The sequence below is a fragment of the Neovison vison genome, chromosome 5 (genome assembly GCF_020171115.1).
Source record: "Neovison vison isolate M4711 chromosome 5, ASM_NN_V1, whole genome shotgun sequence".
Taxonomy (NCBI): domain Eukaryota; kingdom Metazoa; phylum Chordata; class Mammalia; order Carnivora; family Mustelidae; genus Neogale; species Neogale vison.
The window spans coordinates 15,728,670-15,741,822 of record NC_058095.1 but is presented as its reverse complement, the minus strand read 5'-3'; the positions used below and the strand labels follow the sequence as shown (position 1 = coordinate 15,741,822).

General features: G+C 57.1%; 1 protein-coding gene across 2 annotated transcripts in view; it reads left to right on the top strand.

Moving 5' to 3' along the window:
- Positions 1–13,153, top strand: part of MRC2 (mannose receptor C type 2) — a 57,436-nt gene that overhangs the window by 37,518 nt on the left and 6,765 nt on the right. For both annotated transcript variants that reach the window (XM_044247677.1, XM_044247676.1), the window contains exons 7-20: positions 1,910–2,098; positions 2,240–2,394; positions 3,321–3,428; positions 5,948–6,063; positions 6,513–6,661; positions 7,449–7,666; positions 8,407–8,549; positions 9,645–9,747; positions 10,215–10,353; positions 10,465–10,500; positions 10,833–10,993; positions 11,092–11,159; positions 11,847–11,947; positions 12,222–12,364. In XM_044247677.1, coding sequence (XP_044103612.1) covers positions 1,910–2,098; positions 2,240–2,394; positions 3,321–3,428; positions 5,948–6,063; positions 6,513–6,661; positions 7,449–7,666; positions 8,407–8,549; positions 9,645–9,747; positions 10,215–10,353; positions 10,465–10,500; positions 10,833–10,993; positions 11,092–11,159; positions 11,847–11,947; positions 12,222–12,364 — 1,829 coding nt within the window. The remainder of the gene's footprint in view (positions 1–1,909; positions 2,099–2,239; positions 2,395–3,320; positions 3,429–5,947; positions 6,064–6,512; positions 6,662–7,448; positions 7,667–8,406; positions 8,550–9,644; positions 9,748–10,214; positions 10,354–10,464; positions 10,501–10,832; positions 10,994–11,091; positions 11,160–11,846; positions 11,948–12,221; positions 12,365–13,153) is intronic.

The window sequence follows — 13,153 nt, the reverse complement described above, 5'->3', positions numbered from 1 at the left end:
AGATAGGCTGTGGGGAGCCTCTGCATGCTGGCACTTATGATTCACAGAGATGGCTCTTGGGGGTGGTGGAGGAGGGTGGGGTAATAGGCACAGCGCGTCTTTGGGGACCATGCCCCTCCCTGGTGTGTGGCTTTGGGCAAGCTGCTCGGTCTCTGAGTGCAAATTGGAGTAAACTCCGACCCCTTGGAGGGTTGTTGTCAGGCTGGAGACCTGGCCTGGCCCAGAGGGGCAAGCCTGTGGGGGCAGAAGAGGTGTTAACAGCATGCAAAGGGCTACCCCGGCAGTCCAGTGGCCGTGAGAATGGTGAAGAGGGAATTATCATTATTTTTTTTTTGTAAAGAAAATCCATCAAACCCAGAAAAAATGCACAAACTCACCAGAAAGTAAAGAGCTTACAGAGCCCGATTTCTACTCCTGACTATGGAAGTATTGCTGATGATCAGTTCAGAGCCATCACCGGCCACTGCTTTCTGTCCTCCTCTCCTAAGGGGTCAGGAGCAAAGTCTTACTACAACACTGGCGCCCCGCACCCAGAGGACCTCAGTTCTAGGAGGGAGCAGGCAGCAGGCGCCAATTCTAGTTCTTCTCAGAAGCTCCTTTGTGAAGGAAGGAAGGAGGGCTCCCCTTCGGGCAGGCCCAGCCTATCCTTCAGGACTGGCGCCTCACCAACTCTTCTGTCCCTGGACCTCCCCAGTGTCGCCACTGTTGAGGGAACGTCTCCTGTGGGGCCTCATGGATCTGTAGATATGTCTGTGGCAGCGAATTTTCTCTTTCCACCCCGCTCTGAGCCATTTCTTGGATGGGTTCTGCCTTCTGGGTCATTCCAAAGGAATGTCATGTCATTCCAAAGGAGGTACCATGGTGCCCCCCCAAATCATCCACATTTCCTGAGTTTCTCTCCTCCCATCAGCCAAAGAAGGCCCCCTCAGGTCTGAGCTTGGGTTCTGTCTGGCTGAAGCCTTGGGTCTTAGCTGGGGAGGCTGAGGAGAAGACTGACAAGCCTGAATCCAAGAGCCCTGCTCAGGCTTAGCCCTGCCCACTCTGCCCGGCCTCCAAGAAACAGTATGCTGGACCCTGGAGGGTCTCTTGGAACGGAGCGGATCCCAGTATCCCAGTCTGGCGTGATGCTTCGAGTGGGAGGGAAACTCCTGGCCAGGCAGAATCCTGCCGGAGCCTGACAGTGTGAATGGTGCAGTGAAGTCTGTTTTTTTCTTGCTAAGGCCCAAGTGAGAGCTTGTTTGCTTTAGCTGCTCTGGGACCCCAGTCCTAGACAGGGAAGTTGAAATGCGTGAAAGCAGGGGTGAGGAAGAACCCGTTACCGGTGGGTTTCGAGGCCCTTGGGTGGAGCCTGGCACATTGGGGAAGGAGCAAAGAGGAGAAATCCCTTCTAGGGGAGTCCTTCCAGGTGGCAGTGACTTCTTGGGCCGCCAGCCTCCCGGGCCCCACTTCCCCATCCCTTCATTCTGGACTGCCACGGTCAGCACCAAGTCCACATCCAGTATAAGCTATTTGAGGTAGTGACAATGGTTTCCTTTATTAATCAAGGTGGACATAAGCTAAGTTTGAATCTATAATAGGAAGCCCCATTTACGGAGGAGGGCACTGAGGCTCCTGAGGCTGGCCTGACCTAGGTCTGCACCCACCTCTTTCTGAAAGATCTCCCACCCCCCGCCGTGGGAGGGGCTGTCCTGTCCTGGGTGAAATCTGCCACCAGCTCCTGGGGCTCTGCCTCTGGCCCTCCAGCCTCCCTGGAGGGCATGGTCTTTTTCGCATCTGGTGGCCAGGGCTGATCTGAGACAGGTGTGGGGAGGAGGGGACTCCGGGGCCCTGCCCGGGCTGACACCCAGCAGGCTGGGGCACCAAGGCTGGGTGGCTTGGTCCCTGAACAGCACCTCGTGGGTCTCTGCAGACGTGTGGGCCAACGTGAAGGTGGAGTGCGAGCCCAGCTGGCAGGCCTTCCAGGGCCACTGCTACCGCCTGCAGGCGGAGAAGCGTAGCTGGCAGGAGTCCAAGAAGGCGTGTCTGCGGGCTGGTGGGGACCTGCTCAGCATCCACAGCATGGCCGAGCTGGAGTTCATCACCAAGCAGATCAAGCAAGGTGAGGGGCTGCTCGTCCACACTCCTCTGTGCCCAGCCTGTCCTGCCCAAGGGGTCCTGGGACCATCTCTCCGTCCGCTGCCAGAGGCCAAGGCTGACCTCTCCGTGCGCTCTCTCTCCCCTCTCTCCCGCTGCACCCCAGAGGTGGAGGAGCTGTGGATCGGCCTCAACGACTTGAAACTGCAGATGAATTTTGAGTGGTCTGATGGGAGCCTTGTGAGCTTCACCCATTGGCACCCCTTTGAGCCCAACAACTTCCGGGACAGCCTGGAGGACTGTGTCACCATCTGGGGGCCGGTGAGAACCCCTTCTCCCCAGCCTCCTGGTTCCGCCCTGGTTTTAGGAGTGCTGTCAGCTCCTGTCTCCATACCACCCCCCCATTGTGTCTCAGAAGCCCCCACTTGTCTGCCAACCCCTTCCCTTCCATGTGGAGAGATGGGCAGGGTCTGAATCCTCCCCATCCCGACTAGCTGGGTCACTTTGGGCAAGTTACTTAACCTCTCTGTGCATCGGTTTCCTCGTCTGTCAATGGAACACTAAAAGTACCGACCTCAGAGGGTCATTGTATGGATTAAAGGGGTTCATGCTCGCGCAGCCTGGGGCAGGTGCTGCCTGGCACCGTCTTGGTCCGCCAGCTGCTCTCCCCGCCAGCAGGTGGCATCGGAAGCCGCATTTTAAGGACCTGTTCCATTGGCAGGGTGGCTCTGCACCAGCCCGACCCAGCCCAGGGTCCTGTCTCCTCCCAAAATGATGGGGCGGTGACTGTCTGCCAGGGCTTTGGCTCGGATGCAGTGTGGGTAGATGAAGGAATCAATGGAGGGCTTCAAGCCGACATGAGACCCTTTAAAAAGACCAAAGTCAAAGGGACAGAGCACCAACTCCAGGGACAGAGAGGACGCTCTGCGGTGAGATCCTGCAAACAGTGCCAGGACGATGGAGACAGAGCCATCTGGCATAAGGGATGCTATTTAAAAATTTATAGACAGTTATTTGTTGAGTGTCTGCCACGTGCCAGGCATTCTCCTGGGGGCTGGGACACAAACACCCTTGCCCTCTGGAAGGAGCCAAGGGCAGACAAACTGCTGGCTAGGAGAAGGGGGACACAGGCCAGCCTGGGACACACACACAGCTCAAGTTGGAGGCAGGGGTGGGTCTAGAAAATCCGGTTCACCCAAGGCTTTGGGGGAGGGAGGCTGAGACGCTCTCTCATCCTGTGTCCCCAGGAGGGTCGTTGGAACGATAGTCCCTGCAACCAGTCCTTGCCCTCCATCTGCAAGAAGGCTGGCCAGCTGAGCCAGGGGGCGGCCGAGGAGGACCATGGCTGCCGAAAGGTGAGGGTGTTTCTGGAGCTGCCCCTGGGCGGGGCCAACCAGAGGGGCTCCCCCTGGGAGGAAGGGGGCAGCTAGAATTGTGCAGCCTCCCTTGCTGGGCACATCCCTTCCTCCTGCTCTCCAAACTGCTCTGTTCCAGAAGGGGTGACACTGGCTGAGGTGGGGTGGGGTAGGGTGGGGGCAGCTGGGAGGAAGCAGAGTTCCCCACCCCCACTCGGCATGAAGAAGCCACTTCCCAGAGGCAGCAGAGAGCCGGAGGTGGGTGTGAGCAGGCCCCCAAGTCATCCCGAGTGTGGCTGCTGGGCTACACCCCAGTCCTGCTTTGCCACCTCCGTCTTTGCCAGCACCCACCATGCCACCTGATGTCTCCCCTAGAGGAATGAGGCCATTCTGGGGTCCCTGCCTTCCGTTTCTAGCCTGAGGGGCTTCCAGACCTTCAGGGAGGGAGGGAGATCAGGAATGACTGGGCTAGTGGGGCAGAGCATGGATGAATGAGTGTGCAGGTGGGTGATGGACCCAGCCCCTCCCAGACGCCCCCAGCCTGGCCCTCAGCCAAGCAGTGGGGTCAGCGGTGGGGATGACTATCGAGAGGTTGTTCAAAAGAGACACTTGATGGTGTTTTTGGCCCCTGATGGCTCCATTGGCCAAGGCCACGCCCTTGCTGCCAGTCTGGCATTCATTCTGTTTTCCTTTAGAGTAAGCCCCCTTCCTGCACCCCACCTCACAGGAACCCCGGGCTCTCCTCCCAGGGCAGGGGCCTGAGACAACAACAGGTGTGAGCTGCAAGGGGGAGGAGGGGGGGCAGACGGGGCCCTGCTGAAGTGCCCGGGGGACCAGCGTGGTCAGGGACTGGCCCAAGGGCCCTGTCCTGCCCTGAGGGAGGTGGGAGTAGGGGAGTGAGGACAGTAACTAAGTGCCCTGGAACCAGGGCCACCTGAAATGTGTGTGCAGTGTTGGGCAGCCCCGGGTAATGCCCTGGGAGAGCTGGGACCTTAGCACAGCCCCAGCACTCCCCCTCCTAGTATCAGCCCCCCATGCCCCGAAGCTTCACTTTTTTTTTTTTTTTTTAAAGATTTTATTTATTTATTTGACAGAGAGAGATTACAAGTAGGCAGAGAGGCAGGCAGAGAGAGAGAGGAGGAAGCAGGCTCCCTGCTGAGCAGAGAGCCCAATGTGGGACTCGATCCCAGGACCCTGAGATCATGACCTGAGCCGAAGGCAGCGGCTTAACCCACTGAGCCACCCAGGCGCCCCCGAAGGTTCACTTTTGCTCTGGCTCTTGCCCAAGGGGCTGTGTTTCTCTCCCTTGAATCTACCCTGAGGCTTCCCATTTCTTTCTTTCTTTTTTTAGATTTTTTTTTTTTATTTATTTGTTTGACAGATAGAGATCACAGGTAGGCAGAGAGAGAGAGAGAGGAGGAAGCAGGCTTCCCGCCGAGCAGAGAGCCTGATGTGGGGCTCGATCCCAGGACCCTGGGACCACGACCCGAGCTGAAGGCAGAGGCTTTAACCCACTGAGCCACCCAGGCGCCCCTCTTTCTTTCTTTCTTTCCTTCTTTTTTTTATAGATTTTATTTATTTATTTGACAGAGAGAGAGAGAGATCACAAGTAGGCAGAGAGGCAGGTGGGAAGCAGGCTCCCCGCTGAGCAGAGAGCCCAATGCAGGGCTCAATCCCAGGACCCTGAGATCATGACTTGAGCCCAAGGCAGAGTCTTAACCCACTGAGCCACCCAGGCACCCAGAGGCTTCCCATTTCAAGGGCTCCTGGAAGGGAAGGCCCGGCAGGCGTGGTGTCTCTTAGGAGGAGCTGTGATGAGGGATGTGATGAGGACAGGCGTAGCCTTTGTGCTACGGGTTCAAGTCCGAGCTCCCCCTTGTACTGTCTGTGCATAAAGACCAGTCACTTAATTTCTCTGTGCCCCAGTTCCTCTTTTGAAAGGCAGGAGCAGAGAGCTCAGGGTGGCCCAAGGGAAGAGGTGGGGTCTGTTGCGGGAAACCTGGCCTGGTCTCGTGCCGGTCTGATGGTAGAGAGCCGGCCGCTCAGAGCAGTGGTCTCTTCCAAAGCTTTGCTGCTCCCCGCTGACGCTGACGGTCATTCTGTCCCCTGACCCAGGCTAGGTGCACCCTCCGCTCACTCTACCTTTTCCGGGACCTGAGGACTACCGGCTCCCTCCACAGCCCGCAGCTCTCCCAGAATTTCAGCTCTGGGTTCTCAGCCAGCTGGCAATCTCCCCACTGAGACTCTGGGTTTAAATGCCCCAGTCATCTTGCTTCACCAGCCCACCAGCGGGTGCCTGGCTCCCCCCGCCCCCGCCCAATCAGCCACCCCTGGGCCGTGTATCTACCCCCGGTCTGGCTGCTGTGGGCGATGCTAGGGAGGGGAGGTTGAGGCCATAATGTATAGAACAGAGCATGAGAAGAGCCGTCTCCGGTGTCAGACCAGTCCCCAGGCTTTCCCAATGAGGGAGGAGAGTCCTCCCCACAGACATCCCTCTTCTGCCCACTGTCTCGAGCCAGGGTTGGACATGGCACAGCCCCTCTTGCTACTGGCTGGGAGAGGACCAAGTCACCTACAGTGAGGCCCGGCGCCTGTGCACCGACCACGGCTCTCAGCTGGTCACCATCACCAACAGGTACGGGACAGGGTGTGTACCCAGACCAGCCCTGCTGCCTGTCCGGGCCTAATGTGGCCTCTCCACCAAACGGGGAGGCCTTGTGCCATCACCACTCAGGAAACTGAGTCCTTGAAGCCTGGAATGGCTCGAGGGCCTTTTTCTACTATCGTCCCAAGAATGGTTCCCATTTACTAAGTGACCCCATTGTGGGGCAGGTGTCTGTTCCTCTCGACATTCTTCTCGGCCAGGCACGGAGGGGCAGGCAGGAGAGGGGGAGCTCGGTGACTCTGTGTCAGCTGCAGGGTCCCCAGGGGCCCCCACTTCCCTCAGCAAGTTGCCAACTGGGTACAACACCCAGGCTCTAGGGATGGGAGCATCTGGCCTGTGGCCCAGGGCATGGGGGGGGATGCCGAGGGGGGACTTTGGGCCTCGTCGAGCTCCCTGCCTGACCGGCTTCTCTCTCACAGGTTTGAACAAGCCTTTGTCAGCAGCCTCATCTATAACTGGGATGGTGAATACTTCTGGACCGCCCTGCAGGACCTCAACAGCACGGGCTCCTTCCGCTGGCTCAGTGGGGATGATGTCATGTATACCCACTGGAACCGGGACCAGCCTGGTGAGGCCCTCCTCCTCGGCACTCAGTCAGCCCCTCTCTGACGTTCCTCGGGGAAGCCAGGAGCCCCCCCCCCCCCAGCAAGGACCAAGTTCCCAGGGCCTCCCAGGAAACCGGTCATTGGTACAGTGCAGTAGAGTAGTTAGGAGCTCAGGCTCTGGACCCAAACCACTTGGCATCTCTTTGAGCCTCAGTTTCCCATCTGTCAGCTGAGGATAACAGTGCTTTCCTCCTGGGAGTGGTGTGAGGCTGAATGGGATGAAAAGATGTGAAGTGCTTAGCATACGGCAAGTGCTGGCAATCAGGGTCATTGCCATTACACCTTCAAGGTCTCCTTTAGCCTTTTCTTTTTTTTTAAAAGATTTTATTTATTTATTTGATAGACAGAGATCACAAGTAGGGAGAGAGGCAGGCAGAGAGAGACAGAGAAGCAGGCTCCCTGCCGAGCAGAGAGCCTGATGTGGGGCTCGATCCCAGGACCCTGGGATCATGACCTGAGCCGAAGGCAGAGGCTTTAACCCACTGAGCCACCCAGGCGCCCCTCCTTTAGCCTTTTCAATGACATGATGACGCTAATGATAAAACAGCCTCAGAGAGGTTAAGCCACTTGCCTAAATCTCACAGGAGTGATCAGAGAGCTAGGACTTGGTCCATTCCCTTCGGGTCCCTGAGGAGCCGGCCATGCTCGTGCCCAGTGTGGGGGCCGAGGCCGGGGTGGTGTCCTGCGGGGATGTGGGGGAGGGCCAGACCCCGAGTCCTCAGCCAGTGGGTCTCCTGCTCTCTCCTCCAGGGTATAGCCGTGGGGGCTGTGTGGCCCTGGCCACAGGCAGCGCAATGGGGCTGTGGGAAGTGAAGAACTGCACCTCCTTCCGGGCTCGCTACATCTGTCGCCAGAGCCTGGGCACACCTGTGACGCCCGAAGTGCCAGGGCCCGACCCCACGCCCAGCCTCACCGGCTCCTGTCCCCAGGGCTGGGGGTCGGACCCCAAACTCCGGCACTGCTATAAGGTAGGCAGCCTGCTGGTGTGGGAGTGGGGAGAGGAACAAGAGCAGAGAAACAGTTTTGCCAAGGTCAAGGGCAGCCCCAGCGGGGCCCAGCCATGACCGGGCAACCAGGCCCCAAGCACCCTGTTTCCCCACAGCAGACTGCAGACAGAGGGAACTTCCGATGACACTTGTCAGTGGAATCTCAGATCTGGTACATCATGGGTGCTGGATGAAGGGAAAGAATTGAAAAAAAGAAAAACAAAACATAGAGATAATGGGTTTCAGATGTTCCCAAACACTGGGGCTGGGCTGGCTGCTTTTCAAAATCACCTGGGCAGCTTGAGAAAAATAAATTCCAGGCTCCCATTACGGGGACTGGGATTCACTAGGTCGAGGAAGGGCCCGGTCCTCTGATTTTTGAACTCTGCAGTGTTTGGGAGACACTAACATAGCCCAGGGTCTTTTATGACATGAGGAAACTGAGTCCAGGGAGGGGAAGGGACTTGCCTTCAGCAAACTGTGGCTCCCCTGCGATGAGAGCCCAGGTCTTGGGCTGGTTCGGGGGTCTGGGCAGGGGGTGTTCTCTAGAACCTGGCTGTACTGGCTTCCCTCCCCTGGGGCTCGTTCTCTGATGAGCAGGATTGTTGTAGCTAGCCTGTACCCCTGTCCCGTGAGGCCCCAGCCCCCACTCCCTACTGCTGTCTTGGGAGGGCAGGTGGACCAGTAAGGACAACTTAAACACCTGGACTTTGTTCCTGTAGGTGTTCACCTCAGAACGGCTGCAGGACAAGAAGACCTGGCTGCAGGCCCAGGGGGCCTGCCGAGAGTTGGGGGCCCAGCTGCTGAGCCTGGCCAGCTATGAGGAGGAACACTTTGTGGCCAACATGCTCAACAAGATCTTTGGGTACTGAGCCTGGGCAGTGGCCTGCATGCACCTGTGTGGGCACAGGGTGGGGGGGCGAGGTGAACGCACCCCCAGGGAGGCCTGTCTGAGGGCTCAGAAAGACCTGTGTATCTGCAGCAAATGCCAGGACCATCCTGCCCTCCCTCAGGGAGCCCCAGTCTCCCTGGTTGCTCCCCAGTGTCAGGAAAATATCATCAGGAAACCAGCAGTGTCCCCCTTAGACTCACGGACTTTTACAAAAGTAACTGCCCTCCTCACTCCTCCTTCTCCATGGCAAAATCTGATCCAAGCCAAGCACACCCCACCCCCGCCCCCAACACCATCCCGTAACAGCCCACTGTCCTCAAACAACAGCCTTTCCTGAGAGACAGGAGGAGAAAAGTTACAAAAGTGAGCATTTGCCCCTAGGGGTCCCTAAGGACCCCATGTCTGTCCTATGGGTCTCCTATGACACACAGCACCTATATTCCCTTAGTGCTGGAAAAAATCTGAATGGATCCAGGCTTCCCAAAAGACACCTTAATTCCCAGGGACATGTCTTTCCAGCAAACATCCAGATTACCTTATTGGACTAGTAATTGTAACTTTGACTGATGGCCTCTCCCTGTGTCTCAAGTACTGCACTAAACACTAAATCCTCACTGGGTCTCTTCTTCAACCCTACAAAGTGGACATTATCAGGGACCCATGTGGGCTGCTACAGAGGTTGGGTTATTGGCCCCTGGGCCATTCGGCGCTGGAATCTGCTTTTATCTGATTCCAGAGCCCCAGGTCTATGCCCCATGTCCACCACTTGCTAAACTCCCCGAAGTGAAAGCCTACAGAGTCTTGCTGGCAGGGCAAACCTCACCCAAAGGGAAGCCAGGGAAGGGAGCCAGGCCACCCACCCCCAGTGAGCCGGGCACCTGGTCCAGCTAGGTCAGTTCTCCCTGGGAGAAAATTTTCTAAAGGTGGCCCCAATAGTGTATTGCCGGCGAGTGTGAAGCCCAGACGGAGAGAGGCCCCAGGCCCTCGGGACAGCCCAGGTCACCCGCAAGGGGCTCCTGCTCCTCTCATCCCCATCTTTTCTGTCTCCACCCCCGGACCGTCCTGAAGTGAATCAGAGCCCGAGATCCACGAGCAGAACTGGTTCTGGATGGGCCTGAACCGTCGAGACCCCGGAGCGGGGCAGAGCTGGCGCTGGAGCGACGGCTTGGGGGTGAGCGGGCCTGGAGGGGGCGGTCAGCAGGTGGGCGGGGCCCGGGGGGGAGCTGGTCGGGTGGGCGTGGTCTTTGAGGGAGGGACAGAGCCTGGCGGTGGGCGAGGTTTAAAATTAGGGTGCTTGGGTGGCTCAGTGGGTTAAAGCCTCTACCTTCCGCTTGGGTCATGACCCCAGGATACTGGGATCGAGCCCCCACATCGGGCTCTCTGTTCTGCAGGGAGCCTGCTTCCTCCCTCTCTGTCTCTGCCTGCCTCTCTGCCTACTTGTGATCTCTGTCAAATAAATAAATAAAATCTTTAAAAAAATAAAATAAAACTAGGGCCTTTGGCGTGAGTCCGCAGGTTAAGAATAGGGGGGTGGGGTGTCCAGCCAGGGTTGGGGGTTCCCAGCTCAGGCTCGGCCATCTGTACGTCTGTTCTGGGGACGCGGAGAACTTGACAACCTTCTCCTACTCCGACCTCCAGTTCTCTTACCACAATTTCGACCGGAGCCGGCACGACGACGACGACATCAGGGGCTGTGCCGTGCTCGACCTGGCCTCCCTGCAGTGGGTGGCCATGCAGTGCGAGACGCAGCTGGACTGGATCTGCAAGATCCCTCGAGGTTGGGTTGGATGATGCTGGGAACCCGGAAGGGGGCAAAGGGCGGCGGGGCCGGGAATCCAGGGGAGGGTCTTCTTTCCCTGCAGCGTCTGTGTCCCTGTTGTCCCCATAGGCACAGATGTGCGGGAGCCGGACATCAGCCCACAAGGTAAGGCCCCCAGGCCACACCGCTCTCCGTGGGGGTCCAAAGAGGGTGAGGGGTGTCCCCTCCAGGGACGGGCCTGCCAGGGATGGAACGAAAGGAGTTAGGGGTTTGAGCTGAGAGAAGGGGAATCGGGGCCCCTGGAGTCCTGTGGGCCTCCATCTACAAGCAGGGGCAAGCTTGGGCCTGGAGTGGTGTCGGGCAGGGGGGCTTAGGGGTTCGTAACCCGCCTGCTGCCTGCCCTTGGATCTGCCTGGGCCTTGTCCCACCCTGTCCGCAGGGCTTGAGCGGGCAACCCCAACCTGGCCTCTGCTCCCGCACTCCCACTGTCCCTGCAGGCCGGCGGGAGTGGCTGCGTTTCCAGGAGGCTGAGTACAAGTTCTTTGAGCACCACTCCACGTGGGCTCAGGCGCAGCGCATCTGCACGTGGTTCCAGGCCGAGCTGGTCTCCGTGCACAGCCAGGCCGAGCTGGATTTCCTGGGGCACAACCTGCAGAAGGTGAGCACCCCGGTGAGCCTGGGCCCTCGGGCAGTGGGAGGGCAGACCCAGGGAGGAGAGGCCCTGCCAACCCTTATCTGCCTGACGGGTTTCCCCAGTTGTCCCCAGGCCAAGAGCAGCACTGGTGGATTGGCCTGCACACTGCAGAGAGTGATGGGCGTTTCAGGTAGGAGCCTTCCAGGGTCAGCAGCTCGGGGCGGGGGTGGGAGGGGCATGCCTGGATGGCCAGCCGGGACCCCAGATGGGAACTGGGGAGGCCGCCCACAGAGACAGACGTGGATTTGGCCTTGATCAAATGATTTAACCTTTGTGGGCCTGGATTTTCTCATCTAAAAATGAGCATAAGGAGGTCTGCCTGGTAGGATTAGAAATAAGGTGTGCGAAGTCTTTGGCACAGCATCGAGCACATAACTGGGCACCAAATAAGGCAGCCGCTATTATGCTGGGGCCACTCATGGATAAGTCCCCCTCAGGATATGGGGAAGAACAGACAGTGTCCTCTAGAGGGGCCTCTCTGTATGCAGTAGCCACCTACCATGCATGGGGGAGCTCAAGACTGGAAGGACCAGGAGCACAAGAGTATCTGAGGGCACTGTTGCCTTTGGACCTCTGCTCTGGGCTTCTTGGGCTTCTCTAGTTAGTGAACGAGTTTCCAGGGAGGGCTGGGGCTTACCTGGACGCACCAGGTCTTTGGGTCCCCAATGGCCCGGAGCTCAGTGGCCTCACACTTAGCCTGTAGCTACTGAGCCCCTGGGCTCGGGCCCTTCCCTGCCCCCCATCTTGGTGGCCTTCATTGCTGTATACCACGGAGGTTGGGACCGGGGCGAGTCATCTGTGTTCTGTGTCCTTGCAGGTGGACCGATGGTTCCATTATAAACTTCATCTCCTGGGCACCGGGTAAACCTCGGCCCATTGGCAAGGATAAGAAGTGTGTGTACATGACCGCCAGCCGAGGTGAGGGTGGGGGTGGGGCAGAGAGGGTTGATGTTGGGGTCATTGTGGTGAGCCTGGGGAGGCCTATAAGTCTCTTCTCATTCTCTTTGTTCCCACAACCCAAGAGGGGCTAGACCCAGAGTGGGGACCTGGCCCCATGATTCAGCAGCCACAGAGGACCGGAGTTCAGAGCTGGACACAGGCATCCGACCCCCATGTCCTCTTCACTGGGCATGAGGCCAGGGTGCTGCTGGCTCTGCCCTGTGCTAGAGTGACTGCCCTCCTCTTTCTGCAGAGGACTGGGGGGACCAGAGGTGCCTGACCGCCTTGCCCTACATCTGTAAACGCAGTAACAGCACAGGAGAGCCCCAGCCCCCGGACCTACCACCCACGGCCCTAGGGGGCTGCCCGTCCGGCTGGAACCAGTTCCTCAACAAGGTAGGAGGTGGGGAGGGGCCACCCAATAGTATCAGGGGAGAGGATGTGAACGTGGGAAGGCCAAGCTTCAGGAGGCCTGGCTCTTTGGCAACATCAAAGTCATGGCTTCTTGCCTATACCCAGGACCCTGAAAAAAGAGTATTTTTAAGTTAAAAAAAAATTTTTATTAGTGGTATGAGAAAAGTACTCAAAAATGATCAATTATAATAATTACTCACCTTTAAATAATTTTAGTAAGAGCAAGGTGACTGCATATATTTCATTCTTTTTATAAAATTTTGATCTGACACTTCGTGATTTGGGACTTTACAGGTCTTGTTTGAGGTCCGAATTACTTTAAAACATGGGTTTAGTGGTTATTGTAGATGAAAAAGTTGCCTCATAAAGGCAAATACATAAAAATGGAAAAGACCGTCCATCCTTCTTTGTTTTTCAGTCCTTCTACCAATGAAACAAAGGTTTTTGTGTAAAAATTGGCTAGTACATTGCTGTATTTTAAACTAATCTGCCTCATAAACTAATCAGAAGACCTGATTAAGATGGTTTAAGAGCAAGTCTTTGAAGGATTTTTTTTTTAAACAACATTTAGGAAATTCTTTTCCCAAGGGCTTAGAGCGTGCAGATGGGACAGTTGGCGGGCAGTAACAGTAATCAGAAGGGACACGTTTCTAGACATGTCTGCAGACTTCCTTCTAGCGGGTTTCTCTCCTATAGTAGTTACTTTGGCACTCCTGGGCTGATTGATCAGACCTGATTAGATTGTCATTGTTTTTACCCAGTGGCGACAAG